Source organism: Cyprinus carpio, chromosome B21 (genome assembly GCF_018340385.1).
Source record: "Cyprinus carpio isolate SPL01 chromosome B21, ASM1834038v1, whole genome shotgun sequence".
In the NCBI taxonomy this organism is placed as follows: Eukaryota; Metazoa; Chordata; class Actinopteri; order Cypriniformes; family Cyprinidae; genus Cyprinus; species Cyprinus carpio.
In genome coordinates, this window is record NC_056617.1 from 11,581,341 (window position 1) to 11,604,269 (window position 22,929).

Here is a 22,929-nt window from a genome sequence, read left to right on the forward strand (position 1 = left end):
ACATTTGCATGCAATCATGACAGAAATTGTTGTTTCACATCAGACTGAAGCCATTCAGTGATTTCAGCAGCGAGGAGCTCGGCAGCTTTTATAATTACAGTCCCTGTATAATGTTCTAGTGTGTTTGAAAGAAAGGGAACACAATTACAGAGATCCTCGTCTGGTGTGGCTGTCAGAATTGCGTTTCAGAGCGTGTGCATTCCAGAGTGACAAAATGAGAAAACCAGGAAGGACTCATCAGTGGAACGCTATATAAAAAAAAGAGAAGCCAGCACACTAAGATACGGAGAAGTTTGAGTGCTCCAACCAGGCCAAACGGAGATCAGGATCTGGGCTGCAATCTGGATATTTCCATGAATGATTAAAGCACGTGTGCATCCACAGTGGAAGGATTTTAGGAGAATCATTTCCAAAAAAGGTGGCTAGACCGTTATCCTCTGGTTGAACTGGGACACGTCATTCGAACACACCGGCAGAAATCTAGTGATAGACCAGTTTTCAAATAATCTGTATATCTTATTTTATTAGCTTAACTAATTTCTAACATTTATAAACAAAATCTTATTTAATTTCTGTCATTTCATGTACATCGCTGTGATATTATATCACAGAGATGTACATGAAATGCTAGATCATATACCTGTCAATCTATGCAAGGGTAAATACTTAAATTACTGAAAATGCTACAATACAAATCATTTAGAATAAGAAAAAAAGTCCGAATTAATTTGAAATGCCAAGTCATACACATTAATCTTGAAATATTAATTTTGATTTGATTTCCACCGGCCAATAACAGATTAAAAATGAGCAATGTAAATTAATTAATTTGGTCACATATTTAAATACTCAAATGCATTTCTTCCAAAACAGAACTGAATTATTCTGAATTGGCAAAACTAAACTGCTGAATTGTGATTGGCAAATGCATTGGCCAATAAAAGATTTAAAATAAGCAAAGTACAGAAGTAAATAAAAATAAATAAATATAGTAGTGCTGTCAAATGATTAATCGCATCCAAAATAAAAGTTTTTGTTTCAATAATATATGTGTGTGTACTGTGTATATTTATTATGTATTTATAAAGACACACATACAGCATATATAATTTGAAAATATTTACATGTATTTATATGTATATTTATATTCATATAAATTATAATAATATAAATATATTTAATATGTAAACGTAACACATTTTTCTTAAATATATACAGTGCCGTGAAAAGGTATTAGCACCAAATCCTGTTTTTTTTTTTGTTTGGGTGTTTTTTTTTTTTTTTTTTTTTATATTTGTCACACTTAAAAGATTCAGATCATCAAACAAATTTTAATGTTATACAAAGATAATGCAAGTAAATACAAAATGCAGTTTTTAAATGATTTTATTCATTAAGGGAAAAAAGCTGTCCAAACCTACCTGGCCCTACGTGAAAAATTAATTGCCCCCTCCTGTTAAATCATGAAAGAACTGTGATTAACCATGTTACTTAAGAAAGCTGAGTTAAATTTCACTAGCCAAACACAGGCCTAATTACTTCCAGACCTGCTGAATCAAGAAATCACTTAAATAGAACCTGTCTGACAAAGTGAAGTATTCTTAAAGAGCAACACTTCATGCCATGATCTAAAGCAATTCAAGAACAGTTGAATAACAAAATAGTTGACATGTATCAGTCTGGAAAGGGTTATAAAGCCATTTCTAAGGCTTTGGAACTCCAGCGAACCATGGTCAGAGCCATTATCCACAAATGAAGAAAACTTGGATATTATGACATCCTTCATTATGCATGCGATTGTCATGCGCATCTCGTCAGTAAAGCAGGTCCCGTGATTATTACTAAATCTCCATCACCTGCTTTCAGATTGACCAGCTTCACTACACAGAGCCATATTTCACTGACAATTAGGCAATATCGCGTTCATGATCGCAGTTGAATCGTATTCGATTTTGAACGCGATATCGCCTAGCTTGCCAGTGAACTACCGGCTTTACTGACGAGATGCACATGACAATCACATGCGATTGATTGCAGAGCCCTACTTGGAAAACTAGTGAACCTTGCCAGGAGTGGCCTACCAAAATTACTCAGAGCGCAACGAGTGGTGATCCTTGAGTTGATTGGTTGGCCTACTCCAAGAGCGCAAAAGCTGCAGGCCTCACTTGCCTCAATTAAGGTCAGAGCTCATGATTCAACAATAAAGAAAGAGACTGGGCAAAAACAGAATCCATGGGAGAGTTCCAAGGCAAAAGCCACTGCTGACCAGAAAGCACACAAAGGTTTGTCTCACATTTGCCAAAAAATCTCTTGATTATCCCCAAGAATTTTGGGCAAATATTCTGTGGGCTGATGAGACAAAAGTTGTAATTTTTGTAAGGTGTGTGTCTTGTTACATCTGGCGTAAAACCAACATAGCATTTCATAAAAAGAACATCACACCAACAGTCTAACATGGTGTTGGTAGTGTGATGGTCTGGGGCTGCTTTGCAGCTTCAGGACCTGGACGTCTTGCCATAATTGATGGAACCATGAATTCTGCAGTCTATCAGAAAATCCTGAAGGAGAATGTCCGGCCTTCAGTTTGTGACCTGAAGCTCAAGCGCACTTGGGTTCTGCAGCAGGACAATGATCCCAAACACACCAGCAAGTCCATCTCTGAATGGCTCAAGAAAAACAAAATACAGGTTTTGGAGTGGCCAAGTCAAAGTCCGGACTTAAATCCGATTGGAATGCTGTGGCATGACCTTAAATGGTCCATTCACGCTCAAAAACCCTACAATGTGGCTGAATTAAAACAATTCTGCAAAGAAGAGTGGGCCAAAATTCCTACACAGCATTGTGAAAGGCTCATTGCCAGTTGTCACAAATGCTTGATTGCAGTTGTTGCTGCAAAGGGTGGCACAACCAGTTATTAGATTTAGTTAATTATTTAAAAGCGATTAATCATTTGACAGCACTAAAATAAAGTAATATAGCTAATATCAAATCAAATAACTAAATTCAATGTGGGCAAGTATTTAAACAATCAAATTCATTTCTTCAAAGAGAGAACTGAACTATTCTGAATTAGTAAAAATAAACTGCTGAATTATTAATCAAATTGATTCACTGTCAAAGCACAGATTCTCACCTCTACATATTCATTTAGAAATATGTCTATCTTGGATTTAGAAGTTATAAAATCCCCATTACAAAACCAATGGCAGCTGACTACTAGTTTAACACACTACTTGAGACAATCAAAATAAGTTCCAAAGATGTCAGACGAGACAATGATGTGAAGCAGTGAAGAGGGCTGCTTCAGAGGATCAGCCAAACATAGTTTAGATGTCAGACGAGACAATGATGTGAAGCAGTGATAAAAAAAAAACTCTTGTGTGGGAAGATCAGCCAAACATAGTTTTCCCAGCATGCCTGTGAAGACTTGCTGAAACACAGGAAAGACTGATGTTCACTGGTAAGTAAAAGGCACTGCATTCAAAGTGAAACAAAACAGAAGGTCGTAACACAGTTCTGGTTTTCATTGAGCCAAAATTGACAGACAAAAAAAAAAAAAAAAAAAAAAAAAACACCCCACAATGGATCCATCTAAAACAATCAGCACCAAAATATTATGAACGTGTACTAATAGGTAACACTGACCTCAGCATCAGGTCAAATCTACATTACGACTCCAGCTAGTGTGGAGAATGTTCTTAAATCAGAGTCTAATCCGCTGCATTCCAAGCATTTTAAAACAGGCTTAAAACTTTCATTGCACCTCAACCAAACACTTCACTGCCTCAACGGAATAGTTCAACAGAAAAAAACAAAATTGCTGAAAATGTAATTGGCTTCAGGCCATCCAAGATGTAGATGAGTTTGTTTCTTCATTGGAAAAGCTTTGGAAAAATGTAGCATTACATCAATTGCTCACCAGTGGATCCTCTACAGTGAATGGGTGCCGTCAGAATGAGAGTCCAAACAGCTGATAAAAACATCACAATAATCTACAAGACATCTTTTGAAGCAAAAATCTGCATGTGTATAATAAAAAAATCCATGATTAGGACATTTTAACTTAAAACTGTTGCTTCTGGTCAAAACATCCGTCCATAATCCATAACATTTCCTCCAAAGAAAAAGACCACCCCTCTCACATCAAAATCCACCCACATATTTATTCCAAACTGTTTTGAACTGTCCCTGATCTTTGCATATTTCTCTCTCGATTCAGACAACGTTTAAACGAAGAAATCAATATTTAGAATAGAGGACTCACTTTAACTGGAAACAATGGTTTGAAGTAAAAAAAAATTTGCGATGATGAATTTACATACATGTAGCACAAGATATTTAGAATAGAGGACTCACTTTAACGATTATTGTGATGTTTTTACCAGCTGTTTGATGGCACCCCTTCACTGCAGAGGATCCATTGTTGAGCATGTGATGCAATGCTAAATTTCTCCTAATCTGCTCCAGTGACGAAACAAACTTGTCTACATGTCAGATTCTGAGCCCTAAGGGTAAATATATTTTAAGCAAAATTTCAATTTTGGGTGAACTATTCCTTTAAAAAGCAGAAAAATTATAAACATGTCAGTTATTATATGCTTTTGTGAATCCCTTACTGGATTAGCATTAAGATTCAAGCTTATTTCCATGGTCACTATCAATGCCTTCAGGATATTTTAGCGATAACATCAAGGTTGTCCCACAGATAATGCGGGTGTTATACAGAAATCCCAGTGGCCATATGATAACATGCACCATTACTAAGTGGAAGTCTAAACTGTCATCAAATTATCTAACACACATACATAAACTTCATAGGCCTCTCATTAAAACCTTCCAGGGCTGCGGGCACACACAAAGAGAGGGTTGAGGTGACAACACACCAAACACAAACAGCCTTTTGTAAGGAGCGCTGTGGGTACTCTGAGAGACCCTAGAGAATTCCATGTGTCCCGGGACGATCTGAGAAATATCTGAAACCTCCACACAATGCAGCAAATACAAATAAACTGGGCCAGAATACATCATTCTGGAAACACTATAGAATATACTCTCAGCCTTGAGAGGAGAGGAAAGGTGGGGAACTGTGGGAGAAAAAGACACCATGGCAACAAAACAGCACTTAAGTAAAGAAACAAGTCAGGATGGATTACACTTTGCATGAAATCTACACGCTTTCCCTTCTCTGTGTCATAACATCACGCAACAAAATGACTTACAGGTGTTTTGCAATGTTTAAACGGTTCCTCCTGGGCAAGTTTCATGTAGAGAGGCAACTATAAGCAAACCAATACTTGGTTGACTTTTGATGTTTGCAACCGATGACTGTAGTTTACAAAACTCTACACACAAATGTATGTAAATCAATGTCATCACACTATGGGTGATAATGTCTCCAACTAGTCTCTTGCACAATGCTACGTAATGACCTCAGTTTGATGTTTGCATCACATAACCAGCTCCAAATGTATTGCTTTTCTGATGTAGTAAACTTGCTCGGTAGCTCACCTGGTACAGATTGCATTCTATTGTCAGGTATGGTTCTCGAAAACAAGTCCCTGCACTCAAAAGAGTTCAAAGGACTTGTAGAAAGGTAAAATTACATGAATGCTTCAGCTAATGTGTTTTTATCTCACGTTTGCTTTTGGTTAGGCTATAGGTAGGGTTTAGTGTAGGTGGTATGCTATTTTCAAACACAGAACATTACACTCACCAGGCATTTCATTTCTCTGCCTTGATACATACAGAAACCAACATAATAAAATGTTGCCAGATTTAACATGAATCTGTTTTGGATAAAACCAAACATACGTTTAGTGCCACTCACTGGACATTTCACTTTGAAAGTGTCACGAAAATGTACAAGAAACAAAAGAACATCATAAATGTCGCCACAGGCAAGTTTTTCCAATGTGTCTGGTTAGAAAAAAATAAATTGATCATATTTAAATCCATAGTAGAGTATTCAAGCAATGACTTGCTCCCAAAATCAGTGCAAAAAATCCAAATTCTTTGGAATCATAATAATACACTCCCAAATCATAACCAGCAGCAGAGCAAAGATCACAAAAATATCAATGGCCACCGTCCTCCACTGACAGTTGCAGAAAGTCTAATCAAGCCATAAAAAGAAGTTAGAAACTACACACAGGGCAAAAGGGTCACTGTTAACCAAAGACCACAGGCTCATAGAAGACACACGACTCATCTCCCCACCCACAGAGAGACAGCTGCTTGCTGAGGAGGTCACTGAATCACGGCTGCCCTTCATGCTCTGGCAAAAAGCTGAGCCGGTCATCTCAGAGATTAATACTGCACTCAGAGATCACTGACTGTCTGTTTGTTTCTCTCTTATGTTAACAACAGCACCATCGCAACACACACGCGGACACAGACAGCATCCTAAGCTGGCCTCTCCATTATTGCTTGGGCTTAATCCTCTTTTGCAACAGAGGGACAGATGAATGAATCCCAATTCTCTACAGCACTGACATCTCATCGACCCTCTCTTTAAATGTCACAAAATGTTAAATCGATCTGTGTCTGCTATTAAATCTCCCTGTGATCCTTAATTTCAGAAAAACCTGTCTATTTTTGTTCTTTTGCACAGAGCACCTCAGTTCGGGGGAAAAAAATTGCTGGCAGCGCTCTGTTTTCAGTCTTTGATGGTGCTAAGACAGCTCATCTTGATCCTGCAGGGTGCAATAGAAGAAAACTTTTTGTGTAGAGGTACAATATGCATTAGGCTAGCAGAGTACTTGTTATAGACTAAGAAAAAATAACATTCAAACTTCAGAAACAGATTTTCCTCTTGATTGTTGCAGACACCATGCTTTTTATGGCTGTCAAAGTTGACATGTTTTCAAAAAAAAAATTCTGTCATTATTACTCACCTTCATGTCAAAAAAGTATTCTTGTAGCATCATAAAATTACGGTTGAACCACTGATGTCACATGGACTATTTTAACAATGCCTTACTACCTTTCTGGAACTTGAACGTGGTAGTTGCATTGCTGTCTATGCAGGGTCAGAAAGCTCTCGGATTTCATCAAAAATATCTTCATTTGTGTTCCGAAGATGAGTGAAGGTCTTACAGGTTTGGGATGACATGATGGTGAGTAATTAATGACAGAATTTTCATTTTTGGGTAAACTATTCCTTTAAGTTGTCTCATCTAAACTGAATGTTTAATGCAATAATTTTTAACATTTATTGAAATTAATATTATTAATGTTTAATTTCTACCGATGAGTTGGAATCAAATTGGTCACAAATCTAGACTACCATTCAAAAGTGTGCAGCCAGCTAGATTTATTTAGCCTAATGTTTGTGAAAGACGTCTACTCAAAATGTTTGTGAAAGTGTTATAATAATAAAGTGAAGACAGTATTTTATCAAAATAAAGTAAAACAGTAATATTGTAAAATGTTATTACAACTTCAAATATCTGGTTTCTATTTTAATATACACACATTTTAAATGGCAAAGCTGAATTTTCAGCAGTTACCATTAATCCAGTCTTCAGTGCTACATGATCCTTCAGAAATCTTTCTAATATGTTGATTTGGTGCTTAAACATCTTTTTGTCGATGTTCAAATGATGTTGTGCTGCTTAATTTATTTATGTATTTTTGTGGAAACCATGACATTTTTTCCAGGATTCTTTGATTAACAGACACTTCGAAAGAATAACATTTAAAATAGTAATCATTTGTAATATACTTTAGTGTCACTCTTTAATGCATCCTTGCTGAATAAAACTACTAATTTCTTATTTTAAAAAACACTTTCTAACAGTAGTATAGATGTGTAGCTCTGGGAGAGTGTTAAGGGGCGACATCAAAATCACAACTGGTACAGAAGGTGAGCTCACTCTCCACCATGTGCCCCTGCGCAGACCGGCTCTCACAAGCACAGATGAAAGGGTCTATGCTATATAAAGAGGTCATTCATTATTCAACCTCGCTCCAAAGCAGCGTGACCTGGAGTGCCAAAGTGGAGAAATCTCTACTCCTACAACCACAAAACATGCATGTTTTTCTTAGGTTATTCATGAATAAACAATGAATAAGGAAGCTGGCTAAGACATCTTAATGTGTACAATGTATTGATGCCTTAATGGTCCTGCGGACAGAACACTTTGTTGTACCTCACAGATTCCATGTCACAAGCATTACAACATTACCAACAAAATCATGTTACAGATGGGGCTTAATCACAGACGCACCGCCGGCCCCGTCCATTCTGTCTTGATAAGAGAGAGCACTCAGGGGGCCGGGTAGCAGTGATTTAAGCTCTAGAGAAATACATAAAGATTGAGAGTGTTGAAAGGATTGCATTTAACACCACTAATGCTTCAATTCCCACATCTTCTTTAGTGCTTTTATCGATCACAGGGAAGAGGGTCAAGACGACAGTCAAAGAATTAGAAAGAAAAAAGTTATTTATATAATTTACTCAGTGCAAATATTATTAGCCTCTGATATTAGTGGTCCCTGGTTTGGGACTGGCATGAATTTAAAGCCCCGTGGATGCTGATTTTTCCAGACCAGAAGGTGTGGAGTGGTTCCATATTAGGCAAGGGATCCGACAACAGTTCACTATTGGTGGAAAAGGGGTTTTGGCTGACACAATCAGGTAACAGAAAATATATATTTTTTTTTTCACATTGTCAACATGAATTTGTATTACTGGTTGTTAATGTGTAGTTTGTAGCATGTTATAACACAGACCATCACTCAAATCAAGTGCTCTGGCAGAATAGGAGATTTTTTGGGGGAAACAACATTTCTCAGGTGTTCTCAAAAACTCATTCATAAACTTACTTGTTGATCTTATGTTATATAATACTTTAGGAAACTCAATAGATTTCAACAAAAACATGGAATTTGTACCTCAAGCTCAGTAACAGAACACCTAAGTAATTCCTATTCATAGAAAGTACCATGATATCTATACAAAAAGTCTAGATACTTATATCACTCGACTGAAATAACACGACGTGTGGAGAAAATCTGCCTTTAACAAAGAAAAAGGCCTGGGAGAAAATTTAAAGTCCAAGTTATTAACCCACAAATTTGATTCAGGGATAAAAATGGAACACGGTGACAGAGACAGAGAGAGAAAAGCAATTAAGATGACATGAATGAGATGGAGCGAAGAGCAGTTCGAGAGAGAGAGGTAGAGAAAGACCGGGAGCGAGGGAAGGAGGGAGGGTGGGATACACAGAGTGGAATGCCAGGGCTAATCCCCAGCTCCTGTGTGGTATTTTAACTGTTATTCTTTCCTCCTCTCTCTCCTCATTCCCCTGCTGCCATCACTCACTGCAGTGCAAGGAACGACCACACCATGTCTGGACAAATCTAAGGACAGGAGACGCAGTGGCCGACCCCGCTGGACACAAGGTCTTAGCATCAGCTGGGCGTCTGGCCTGACATTTGTCTCCTTAAAGGGATAGCTCACCCAAAAATGAAAATTCTGTCATTAGTCACTCGCCCTCATGTTGTTCCAAACCCGTAAGTCCTTTGTTCATCTTTGGAAGACAAATTAAGATGAAATCCAAGAGATTTTTGACCCTGCATAGACAGCAATGCAACTGAACTGTTCCCAGACACAGAAACATAGAAAGGATATTTGTAAAATAGTCCGTGACATCAGTGGTTCAATCATAATTTTACGAAGATACGAGAATAATTTTTATGCCCAGGGGAAACAAAAATAACTTTATTCAACACTTCTTCTCCTCCTCTTCTCATCCACCACCATAAATTGTGTTCCGAAGATTAACAAAGGCCCTGTGGGTTTGGAAGGACATAAGGGTGAGTAACTAATAACAGAATTTTTATTTTTGGGTGTACTATCCCTTTAAAAAGAACTGGATGTTTATAAGTCACAAAAATTACTAAGAATAAGTCCCAACCTTTGCTCCCAGACCAATAAAAATGCAAATGAAAGACAGAAAGTTACAAAGTAAAGCTTTAAAACATTCATCTCGGTCCAAACGTTTACTGTAACATTTCCCTACATGTCAGAGACAAAAACGACAATTGTTTTAATGCCCAAGGCCCGACAAATACTGGAGAATTTGCTGTGAGTGAGTTAGTGATCGATGGGGCGAGAGGACGCCAGTCTCGCGCAGACAAACCGGTCACTATGGATACCGGCCCACTGTGCACGAGCCGGAGTGCGATGTTGTGGTCTGACCTCTGCCTGCATGTGTCCCCTACAGCTGCAAAATGATACACAGCTGAAGCCCGTTGCTAAAAGAAGGCAACTGCGGTCGTGACAGGTGTGCTCGCAGACACCCGGACAGTCAGGGACAGAATGAGTTTGACTGTCAACGGGAATCGTGCCTGTAGGAAAATCTTGTTAAAAATTAACTGCAAGGTTGCAGGTATGACCAGTTGAAAACCGCCTTAGACCAGCTAGAAACCAGGTAGCAAGCTTACATTGCATTTGTTTTATTTCTTATTTTATTTTATTTTTTAACAGAGATGCGTTAGCAAGCAAAACGCAAAACCAAATAAGTGCCTAACAATGCAAATGTCAAAATTGAGTCACTTACATAAAATACTTGTGATGAAGTTGAAACTGTGGATTGCTAATCTGGCTCACAAACTTCTAGTTCAGTCCATTTTCAGATCATCTTTCAGTCAACAAACAAAGAAAATAAAAAGCTCTATTTTTCTGCTATGACCACGCTTAAAAAAACCCTAACAAACAAAGAGCGCAACATTTGGCGAGGATTACGAGCTGGCAAATAATGACTAGCATTCCAGCTGCCAACATAAATGTCAAGGGGTTACTTCGAGTATCCGATTATTCTTTAAAGACGTGAGGTTATATATATAAATATGAATCGACTGTTTGTTTTTCAGTTTCTGCTAGGATGTTTCCATGGCAGCTGAATCTCAGTCCTCGTGCGAGATTCCTGCGTTCACACAATCAGCGTAGTTTGAGGGAAAATAGCGGACTTGGTACAATTAAGATGGCTAGATTTGGGTTCTATAGGAAATATTTGTAAGGTATCCAAAATGAAATCGGCCAAACCTAAGTTTTAGAAACTTTTTGTGGCACAAACGACGTTGCACGGTGACGTTTTGAAGGACTGTCCGCGAGCCTGGACGGCGTCACGTTCACGCGCTCAATACTTTCCACAGACCGCTGGATTCCCTCAAAGTTTGCCAAGGGCTTGCGCGCGCACGACACAGCACATAAGGCATGATCAAACCTACCTGACATCAATGACAGCATTAGCAGAACTCTAACATTCAGTCCCGGGTGGATCGGGTTATTCCTGAGATAATGGGCAGTCATTGTCAGCGCCATATCTCCGCCCGTGCTCTCGCTTCTCTCGTTCCCCGAAACTCTGAAAGCTCCTCAGCAACAACTCCATAGGGACAAGGCTGCGTCTGGACCGTACCACTCCGCCTCTCCGATATGGGGGTGTGTAGTCTCACCTGAAGCGCAGTCCATGCAGACCATTACTTGCTAAACAAGATGATGGACAAAAGTAGCTGGCTGATCATCAAGTTATATACTTATATAGATCACATATATAGATCTTCAAGTTTATCTATATATACAGATACAAAATATTACATAAAATCAAATATAGCCTAGCCTAGTTGAAAGTAGCAATTTATCGGACTCTGCAAAAAGATATCTCATATTTGTTTTGTTTTACCGATATTTGTTAACACACATTCGTGTACATTATGATTATATTTGTTGTATGTTACAAAGCAGTGCATGCATGCAGTTTCACATGCATGTTTTCATTTTTATAGCGCCACCTTCTGTTTAATCGGGAGGAAAACGCATGCAAGCCCGTGAATAGCTAGAGTCGGCATGAAATGAAAATTCACCCCTGTAAATTTATGTTATTGTTGTAAAAATTTTGCAGCCAACAATCTGACATTTACCTACATTCAATTTTGGGTGCAACACCCACATTTAAAAATCCAATCAACAACCAATGAATAAAACAAAGTTCATAGGCTACACAATTTATTTTTTCAAAAATAATTTTTGATTAATCACTTTTTCGATGATAATAATGAAGAAAATATCTGTCACCAAAACACACTTGTAGCCAATCAGCAGTCAGGGGCGTGTCCACTCATGATGGGGGAGGTGCCTGTGTTGCATAGCATGTTTGTGAATTTGGGGGCAGGGCTATTAAGATTGGGGTGTGTTCCTTTTATGGGGTGTGTTTGTTTTAGTGCTTTCAAATATTAACAGTGTTTCTCAGAAATCACTTTTTTGCACCTTTAAGTTTAGCTACACATGGCTACTGTTAACCTCGGCTAATAGCTGCAGACTCCTGACTGGTCATAATTTTACTATACAAATTTCCTCATATACTGCAAAAGCCTTTGGCTGAATTCAGAATTCAGCTCACGTTAAATATAACATATTCAAACGCATTAAAAAATTTATGCCAATTGTACCAATGAGCACATAATTTTATAACAACAATAAATGGCCACATTCCCGCCAAATTTGTGAAGTAAATGAACAAAAGAATTGCTGGGTTTCTATTTAACACTTCTGTCCTGTTACTAAGCAGAGGGATTGTCGTCATAAATTGTCCCACTTGTTGGTCCAGTCCCACAAATAGGCGTTAATTTTCTGTTAGCACCAGACATAATCCCCCTGCACCCCCTGCTAATCCACTCAGCCCCCTTTTTAAGATTCCATCTAGAGTCCAATCTGTGCTTCTTTTGCCTCAAAGCCACAAGAAAACCCCTCACCCCATTGCCGTTACCTCTTGGTCTGAGTCTAATTGGGACATATAGAAATTAACACACTAATCCTACCAAACAACAAAAGCACTGGGCGGCTAATAGCTCCACCCCATTTATGCCAGATCAGCAATTTGTTGACTTTCTGTCTTGTCTCAGTCCAACCAGGATAAGCTTTTGCTCACTCATTTATCTGGATGGTAGGAGCTAGAAAGCAAAGAAAGAAGTGAGGCTATACACTACCCTGTCCCCCCCCTACTGTTACTTTGATTTATTGGACAGAGAAATTAATATTTTATCTCCAGGGCATTGTTGATCACAGCATGCAAGAAAAAGATTTAAAAAAGAGGTTGATAACTGAAAACAAAAATAAAAGGGAGTATCTTTACAGTAGATTTGGCCTTTATGACTATTTCCCATGAGTCAGAATGCACCATCAACAAAGTCCGCTCACTCTGTTTCTGATATCTCCTCCATGAAAACAGCACATCAAAGACAGCAATCCCCAGACTCTCTCACCACCCCTCAGAAGAGAGCATTGCGCCTCATTCCTTCAGGATCTGTTTCTTTCAGCAGCATAAATGAACCGAACATCTCCTCGTCAACAATCTCACAGAGAGACTCCATGCATTCAGCAGAGGTTTTGTCCATCTGCACCCAGAAGGTTTGGTTTACAAAGACTCTGGCCCATCATCATCGTTCCTCCCGCTAAACCCTAAATCCCTTTTTTGTTGTTTGTTGACCCGTTTTTTTCTAAGACAATCCATGAACCAAGCAATAAATTCTCTCTCTTTCTGGTCGTTAGACGCAGGCGAGTTTAGGTTTTCAGTGTGAGGGATGCCTATTGGAAAATAATGTTCTGGGGAGACTCCGGAAATTTATGAACATCTTTTTTCGATGTTTTCTTCAACTGCTGTAACGTGTGCCAGTGTTTCACCTTACTGTTTGGACTGGAATTAATCTAAAAGCCAATTTTCCTGCTTACTCATTCTTTCACCATTTGTTAATTTGGAAAAGGTGGAAAAAAGTAAAGGAAAACTGGGCACACATTCTCACCTGGCACTGAGAGGGGGACTATTTATGGGCTACTCCAAGTGATTAAAACATTCAAGAAGGACTTACTCACTGGGTGACTGATAATTTTATGATGATGAATAACTTAATTCTGATGTATATCTCACAGCTCTTCTCTAATGTGTGACAGGGGATCGATAAAGGTTAATTTCTTCTCTATGTTAGGATGTTTGTCTCTGTATTAAAGTGAAAATGTAGGATGATTCCTTTGGAGGGTTTAGGTCAAATTAAAGTCTTGTTTTGTAGCTTTATCTGTGGTCCACAGCATTAAGATGGATATAATCATCTGTCAGTCTTGAGAAAAATAGACTTATGTATTATTATTATTAAACTAAAGTTTCCAGAGGCTATATATATATACTGAGTGTAATTTATTAAACTAAAGTCACTTTTTGTAGATTAACCTATATTTGTTTTTTATTAAGGCATCAAGATGTAAACATCATAGTCATGAAAAATAGACTTATATAGAAGATCTATCTAAGTCTTCTCTCTCTCTTTCTGTCTTTCTATATATATGACCCTGGACCACAAAACCAATCATTAGGGTCAATTTTCCAAAATTGAGATTTACACATTATCTGAAAGCTGAATAAATATAATATAATATATATATATATATATATATATATATATATATATATATATATATATATAATATATATATATATATATATATATATATATATATATATATATAAAATTGATTAAACTGAAGTCACTTTTTGCAGATTTATCTGTAATTTTGTTTTTATGTTGAGCTTTATAACTTCTATAATAATCAGATAAACAGAAAAATTGTTAACATTTTTTTCTAATTTAGAGATATTTGATTTGTATTTGAAACACCAGTTATGACTTTTGACCTTTAGTGTTTGTATCAAATCATTACATTAATGTCATGAAAAAGCCCTAATTTAAAAAAAAATATATGTATAATTTACAAATATTTCCATTAGATAGCAACAAAACCCTTTAAATTAGTCACTGGGCAAGATTCCTTCAATGAGGTTTTGTATCTCTAATGGTGTGATGCCATGGTAACATTCAAATGGTAATGTATCCTGAACTTGAGTGATAGTTCAGTTGATCTAGTCCTCATCTTGCTCCAGAAGTTGTCTTGGAATCAGAACAAATGGACATACTTTAGAGCACTTGAAATGCAATTGCTCGAACCTGTCGTTTCAAACTCTGCAAAGTGTTTTTGTAATTTATCAAGCATTACGTGCCTGAAAGATTTTCCTCAATCTAAACACTTTAATGTTTAGTATATTTTACCTCCTGAAAATGCTATTTTTCACCCTTGCATTTTGTAAAACCGAGAAGTGCATCGAGGGTGTTGCCTGCTCCAGGAATGTTGCATGAGTCCTCAAGGACCCTTAAAAGAGGAGGTTTGGTGCACTCTCTTTTGTACCAACACGTCCTGACTTAACTCCCTCCTTGCACAGTACACTATAGTTTATTCAAGTAAATACATTACAGTATTTCATAAAGCTGCAATTGTTAACATTTCCTAGACAAGTAACATAGAACAGTTCCCCTTGGAAAATAAATCACGTGTCTAATTTCATCATATAGCATGCCAGTAACCAGCACTCGAATCGCAGGGAATGGTGTCTATACCGGCTGGAAGGATGGAAGAGCTGTTTATGCATTCTTGCTCTCAGTCTCATTTTTGTGTTCAACCCCATCACTCAACGTGAAGCGTTCTTTTTATTCTCACTCTTTTATTTTGGATTCAATAAACAAGTCTTTTGCTTTGTAAATACAGAGTGCAAGATCAAAAACGAAATGTTTGCTGTCAGGGCCGACTATTGGCTTTCCTTTGATTAGTCCGGGAAACCCCAAATTACTTCAGTGTTCAGTCAACACTGGGATGTTAGTGAAATTCTGAAGTGGGATCCAGTGTCTAAATCCATGTAGTCCTAGATGAATTTCCATCACAATGGTCGCAGAGGGCAGTCAGTGATAGGATAAAACCAAACCAAGTTACAAACCGTGGCAGAGTTTACTTTGTCCATTTAGCAAGCTGTTTCCCATGAAGATGTCAGAGTCATCAGTATGATGACTTGGAAGGAACAGTGTTTTTGACTCTTCTATTGTCTTCATGTCATTTTGACCAATGTTTGATAAAGAATTCACTAGAAATACCACATTGTTTTTGATTACCAGGATTCACTAGGAACCAGCAATAGCTAAACAAACATAATTATATATATATATAAAAAATGCTTTTACAATTACATTTAGTCATTAAGCAAACGCTTTTATCCAAAGCGACTTACAAATGAGGAAAAAAGAAGCTATCAAACCCAACAAAAGAGCAATAATATGCAAGTGCAGAAAGTTTGTGATCTATTCATCATCATCCATTCAGTCATATCTAATCTGGTTGTAGCCTACACTTTCTACAATTTTAAATATACTTTATTGATATTGTAAATTATATTGTAAAGTCTAGAAGGGAAGTCCTCACAAATAACATTTCAATAGAAGGTTAAAAAGTGTAAATATATAATATACTGATTTAGTTATAGATTTCAAGCAATTTTCTAAGCATGTTTGAAATTGTAGCTCTAAACTAAAAAACAAATTGTTTGTAAATTAGGCCTAATAGCAGAATGAATTGCAATTAAAATAAATGAGATATTAGGAAAACTTGTTTCTCAGAGTTCTTTAATAGATTTTTAACCCAAGCTGTCTCTAAATCCATTTTCAGTTGAATGAATTAATGAATAAATTGTAAATGAAACAAACAAAAGATTAACGCCACAGACGTGTTAACACTACAGAAGCGTTAGTTCCATGTCAACCATAATTTGTCTTATATCGCCACCTTGTGGTTGTTTACTCATCAGTCAAGATTTTTTAAATTATTTTATTATTATTTTTTTTTTTAAATAAATGTTCTGCTAAATCCAGATATCATTCACCTACAAGCCATGAATCAAACAATAAATAAATCTGATTAGATTCAAATCTGAAAGGATGAAGGAATGACATATGACCTTGGCTCTTGAGAGTTGACTGAAAAGTGATAAGTGAAAAGAAAAAACTCTGAATGCCACAAAGGCAGACAACATCTCTACTGACATGATGGATACTCTGCTAATGAGCCCTTCAGCCCACAACACAGGAAACAACAGGTGGTGATTAGAGGAGACAGATGAGAGTCTTTGGAAGCCTGGCTCTGAAAAAACCAGTCTGATAAGAGATCCAATACTGTTGCTGAGAATGGCAAGAGAAATTTAAGGAGACAAACAGCAGGGAAACGTGAATATATTTTAGTGATACTGCAAATTTAGGTCTAGAAGGGAGGTCTTCACAAATCACATTTTAATAGATTATTTTAAAAATGTATTCGTGTGTACTGATGTAGATTCTTTATCATGGATGACTGAGAAGAACAGACTGAAAATCAAGAGGAAATAGTTTGAAATAAAATAATTATTTGTATTTTTTTACATCAAAATTTGTTAAATAATTTATATCATCAAAACAAAATAAATGTGAAGTAAATAGTGAATCAAAACCATTTTTTTCACTGTTTATTTAAAAATGAATAAGAAATCACAAAGGTAGCATCTGTCTGTAATCATAACCCACACATATTGTCAACACAGTAAAAAAGATTTTGATTAATTGTTTTTAAAATAATGCAAAACTGGTTTAAAGTTAAATCTATTTCATTCAATTGTAATTGCATTTATCAATTACAAACAAATGTGAAGCCCTTGATCTAGAAAGTATTTATCCCTTTTCCTGCCCTCATCGTTTTGTATTTAATACTTATGCTTCATTTACATAAATTCTCACAGCATTTGTCCTATTAATCAAACAGAAATATAATTATGTGCTTCAGTAGTAGTACAGGTTGAGTGCTTAAGATACTTTAAAGCTGTCTTGATGTGACTAGTCCTCTCGTAAATATGCATCTGGGACATCTTAATCCTCCATTGCTGTGCTGAGAGCATTTTGAGGCCTCTCACTGTCTTCAGCTTTTGAGTCTTTGAGTTGTCTATCAGCTTCCAGCACCTGCTGTCGAGCATTTTCCACCTGGGACTCTGTGAGCTGTATACTGTCCTGTCCTGTCACAGAAGCTTGGTCAGCCCCTGGAGAGGACAAGCATGGTTAACGGTGCTGTATGTACGTTTTTGACTCTACTACAGCATAAGTTGGCAGAAAACACAGCGTATTTCATTTCATTCATCATCAAGTGCGCTCGTTCCTGTTGGTGTAGTCAATCTGGCAACCTGCGTGAGTCAATTCTGAGGAGGAGGGGCAGGGTGAAAAAAAAACCCCTCTCCAATATTTTGAATTTGGACTGCAATACCTAGTTCAACCACTCGGTGTCAATCCTACTGTATGTACCTTTAAAGTATAAACCTTTTTCTACCTATGGCTAAAAGTGCAATTAAAAAAAAAATGACCACCAAGTGGCAGCAGGTGCCAAATTTCAATAGATTTCTACACTAAATCATACTTGTTTCAAAGTAATATGATGCAAATTCATGTGCATCATGGCTCTATAATAACAGACAAGAAAACATTTGCAAATTCATGTGCATCATGGCTCTATAATTAATAAAAAAAAAAATCAAGTATATTAGATTCTAATCTAAAGGTCCATGTGACACTGACGACTGGAGTAATATCTGCTGAAAAATTAGCCTTCCCATCACACAAATAAATGACATTTTAACATGCATTTAAAAAGATAAATTATTTTGAATATAGTATTTTATAGATTATAATATTTTAATCAAATAAATATGACATCTTTAAAAAAAAAAGTACTTAATAATATAATAATAACACTGATTTATTTTTTATTCCTATATATATTTACCAAAAAGCTTGACGTTCATTCAAAAAAGGGGTTAACCTAAAAGTCTTAAATGCCTGTTCCAGAAAATCAAAGCTACCTGCATTGACAGCCACCTCTGCTGCCAGCTTTGAGAGGTTGATGGCAGTCACCCAGCAGGATTCAAATAGTTTGCAATCATTTTTCCTGGCAGTTACCTAATTAAATGAAAAACAACTTTGCAATCAATTTAATTAAAAAGAAGGTATATAACCACAGTGTCACAAAAACACAACTACCACTAAATACAGCAAATGATACTTCTAATTTGAAAGCTCGTGAACAATAACTCACTGTATTTTTCAAGTCATTACCTCCTGTCGCTGCCTAAGAATGACCTGCCAGATTGCATCCTGCTCTGCAGAAGTGAGTTTGCTCATGGAAGCCACATAGCGCTTGTGTATCGTCACAAGACGGTTTACAGCCTAGAGAAGACAAGTATGCTGGATGTTGTTTTTGCGATTTTTTTTTAATCATGAAAATGAAAACAAATATTTCTATAGTTTTGATTACCTTAATATAACCCGAGAAGGAATCAAGCAGTGCTGAAGTAGTTTGTGAGAGGTAAGCATTAGCACTGTCTCTGACAAGAGATGAAGCTCTCCGCACCAGATATGCGTGGGTCGAATTTTCTGGTTTCTAAACAAGACAAAGAGGAAAGAGTGGTTAAGAGGTTTGTCAGATAATAATTTAGTAGAAATTAACACTAAAGAAGTTTTACATGCTGGATTATAACATCACTATGTAAAAGACTGAACTCACAAATATTAATGAACTCATGTTGACAATACTAGGTCATCACCATAGGCCATTTAATCAAGCTATTTGATTAATATATATGAGCCAAGCTTTGGTAGGCCACTATTAATAAATTGAGGCCCTACACAGATGTACTTGACTAAAGTTGTATAATGTAGATGTTATGCTTTACATTTTCTCTGATATCTGCACACACTATCTCCCATTAATGATACCATCTTTGCACAAAAAATCTGCATAAATAATATGCAGACTGAAGCTCCATGTAAACCCTCATGTTGTGTTCTGGTCATTTTTACCCGGAGAGAATTGTCTTTAATCCAAGAATGCTAGTTGTTATCGCAATGGACAGCAATTTACTGACTTTGCACACACATGTTGTAACAACTTTCCCAATTATTATTATTATTATTATTATTTTAAATTATTGTACTTTTTGGAGTGACCCCCCCCCCACCTTGTTACACTAGTGGCATCATGACCAGCCTTCAAAAAAAATAGTTTATAAATTTCTTGATTTGAAAATAGTTTATACATTTTTTTTCAATCTTCAATTAGCACAGGTTTTGCATTTATTTTTGGAATTATTTGTTTGCAGGCCTCATCTGAGCTGAAGTGCCTCAGTTTATGAGTAAACATATTATCCACAAAAAATACTTTGTTTCACTTAAAAACTAAGGAGCATAAGCTCAGATCAGTGAGGCCTACAAACAATCAATTCCAAAAAGAAATTCAAAACCTATGCTAAATTAAAAGAAAACAAGTTGAGAAAAAGATAGAATCCAAGATTTGGTGATAGTAAAGCATATTGTGAGATATACAAGCAATTTTTAAAAGGTTATTTTTTGACCGGGAATATACTACATTAGGTCTTTCAGTACAGATGTCAAACCTAAATTTCAACAGTTTAACTTCAAGATACAATTAGAAATAAAACAAATTATATTTAAATTATTTAAAATGCAAATAAATAATAATAATAAAAAATAAACTCAATTAACTGAAGGACTATTTCTTTAAATAAATGTATGAGCCTTCTAAAATTACAGTGAATTATGTGAGAAGAATATAGCAATTTAGGAACAATGCTAGCCTAGCTTTTGAACTCTGCACTTGAGTACTAAATATTAGCAGCTATTACAATTAAAAAATTGTCCATATTCCAACCACAGTATTATGGCGCAGACCTGGATGAAAGGAACAGCACACAGAGCACCTGTGACACTCAAGCTCATCCAGTTCTTCCTGAGGAGTGTGGGCAGCACTGCCGGTCTGCGGCCGCTCTGACAGGAGCCTCTGCTCATCAGGGAAGCTGCACAGCTAACGTTACACAAAACATGTGACAAAATACACAAAACAATGACAAAGCTCATGTCAGGAACAACTTAAGATGTATGATTCAGTCACTCAGTTCAAGGACAACACTTCATATTCACGACAGTTTAAAGTTAAACACTTGAGGGTAAAATAAAACAGAAAGTAAGGTACAAAACTAAAATAAGAAAGCCGTAATAATAAATAATATATATAAGAAAGTTAGAAAGCAATGTACGTTACGTTACTACAGCTGTCAAAGCATCTGAGCGAATCTACAGACATGGTTGTTTAACGCAACTATTTTTCCGTTATTCATGACGGTAGAGAAACCACACATACACTACAAATCAGTTTTCATCAAATTAAGTAAATATTGAAAAATGAGACAATTAAAAATATTATACACAACCAACCTCAATCCAACAGCAAACAATTTCCTTCTGTACACCGCCATACTTGATGAGATTAAGAAATTAAATTCTCCCTCTATCGGTGTTGACGGAGAATTGCACCCTCAGATCCTGTTTAATAATAATGAGATTTATGAATATTTAAGACTACTACTACTACTACTACTAGGCAGTATAATAATAATAATAATAATAATAATAATAATAATAATAATAATAATAATAATAATAAAATAATTATTATTATTATTATTATTATTATTATTATTATTGATTATGATTATACTGCCTAAATGATAACCTTAAGAGGCCTACTCATTTTTATACAAGTTTTCTTTTAGTCTGTGGTTATTAAATTGGGTCAAATATGGATTAACCCAGCTGTTGGGTAAAAGTTTTACACACACACACACACACACACACACACACACACACACACACACACACACACACACACACACACACACACACACACACACACACACAATTACATTAAAAAACAATTAAAAATGTTAAAACAAACCAGCATTTTTGGAGTGTTACACCGCACTGAATTTTGTTAATGATCTGTAAGCCACGTTTTGTTTATAAATGCATTCAGTTTTATTTTCTCTGTCTTTAGTAGTCAAAAGGCCTACTGCTGTAACTGCCACAACCAGTCCTTGCACTGGCATAACTGCCACAACCAGGTCTGCAAGTACACTTATTCTTTCAGCAATGCCAGGGCAATTAATCTAAAGATTGGATCCAGTTTCACAGTGACTGCAATGTGTTTTTGGTTTAACCTTAGCACCCCTCTCTCAGAATTACATTGCAACATGACAACAGGCCTATTATTTCTCTATTTTCTCTTTCTGAATCAAGTAGTTTCTATATGCAGTTTTATGATTTAGGCCTAAAAATAAACCAAATATAGATTGTTATTTTAGTATGTATTACTCTTACATATAGTTATTGTTAATATAAAATTTTAGTTAGTTTCAGCAACATTTCTGTATCCCTCACCCCCACCCCCTTTTTAATTATTTATTTAAATTTGTCTTGGCAAATGGCAGACATTTTATTACATATTTATATATAGTTTATTTATATTTATTTATTGTTTATTTTAGTTCAAGTAATTACATTATTTATGTTTTAGTTAACGATAACAAACCTGAAGGAAGACATGGGTGTATTAAGTTCCAGGAGTTATCAAATTGATTTACAAACAATACAGTCTTTTAGGAAAAGTAAATGCCTTTTTCTTATGAATCTGTTGATGACTCACTTGCTCTGAATTACAGCTCTGTTGGATGTCCACAGCTCCAACCATATTCAGCTCGAGTGAGTCACAACCAGATGTCATTTCTATTCATCGTGAAAAGAAAGATTGTAAGATTAACTTCTCATTAAAAATGTGTTTGTGAAGGATGTAGGACCTGAGGACTATTAGTATAATCTCTGTAAGTCTTTGTGGAAATGTTTTCCCAAACAATTGTGTAAAAACAAACATATTTTTCAGCACAAAAAGTGAACATAAATAATAAATTAACTTTGAGGCGAAGGGGAGTTCCATTGGGGGTGTTTGTCTTGATACTCGAGAGCTTTCAAGTCACAAAAGATGCACTTCCTTTTCTAAAAAAATCACAGAAGGGAAACATAATATATTTTGAAAATGGCAATGAAATTTCATGAATGTCATCATGATGTTTTTTTTTTTTTGTAGTAATATATCCTATCAAAACTTTTTGTCAGTATTACTTATATTTTTTAAAA

At 36.1% G+C, this 22,929-nt stretch overlaps 2 protein-coding genes across 3 annotated transcripts in view; both read right to left on the reverse strand.

Annotated features, from left to right (window-relative positions):
• Positions 1–11,431, reverse strand: part of LOC122141346 (nectin-3-like protein) — a 57,337-nt gene extending 45,906 nt beyond the window's left edge. Inside the window, exon 1 of one of the 2 annotated variants that reach the window (XM_042748554.1) lies at positions 11,236–11,431. In XM_042748554.1, the coding sequence (XP_042604488.1) occupies positions 11,236–11,329 (94 nt within the window). In that variant the 5' untranslated portion in view covers positions 11,330–11,431. The remainder of the gene's footprint in view (positions 1–11,235) is intronic. The other variant, XM_042748553.1, reaches the window with a different exon arrangement.
• A 5,925-nt stretch (positions 11,432–17,356) lies between these two features.
• LOC109047285 (diablo homolog, mitochondrial-like) lies at positions 17,357–21,283 on the reverse strand. The gene is made up of 6 exons (XM_042748282.1): positions 21,175–21,283; positions 20,632–20,764; positions 19,199–19,324; positions 19,000–19,110; positions 18,747–18,843; positions 17,357–17,933 (listed from the first exon to the last, which is right to left on the reverse strand). Exons 1-6 carry the CDS (start codon positions 21,213–21,215, stop codon positions 17,767–17,769), a joined length of 675 nt encoding a protein of 224 aa, XP_042604216.1. The 5' UTR covers positions 21,216–21,283; the 3' UTR covers positions 17,357–17,766.
• Positions 21,284–22,929: the final 1,646 nt, after the last annotated feature.

What these genes read in the sequence shown, in the direction of transcription:
- LOC109047285 (XM_042748282.1), bottom strand. Translation starts at nt 21,215, where the DNA reads ATGGCGGTGTACAGAAGGAAATTGTTTGCTGTTGGATTGAG. An exon ending in GTGCTGTTCCTTTCATCCAG is followed by an intron (nt 19,325 to 20,631) that starts GTCTGCGCCATA and finishes TGTCTTGTTTAG; the next exon opens with AAACCAGAAAATTCGACCCA. An exon ending in CCTTCTCGGGTTATATTAAG is followed by an intron (nt 19,111 to 19,198) that starts GTAATCAAAACT and finishes TGTCTTCTCTAG; the next exon opens with GCTGTAAACCGTCTTGTGAC.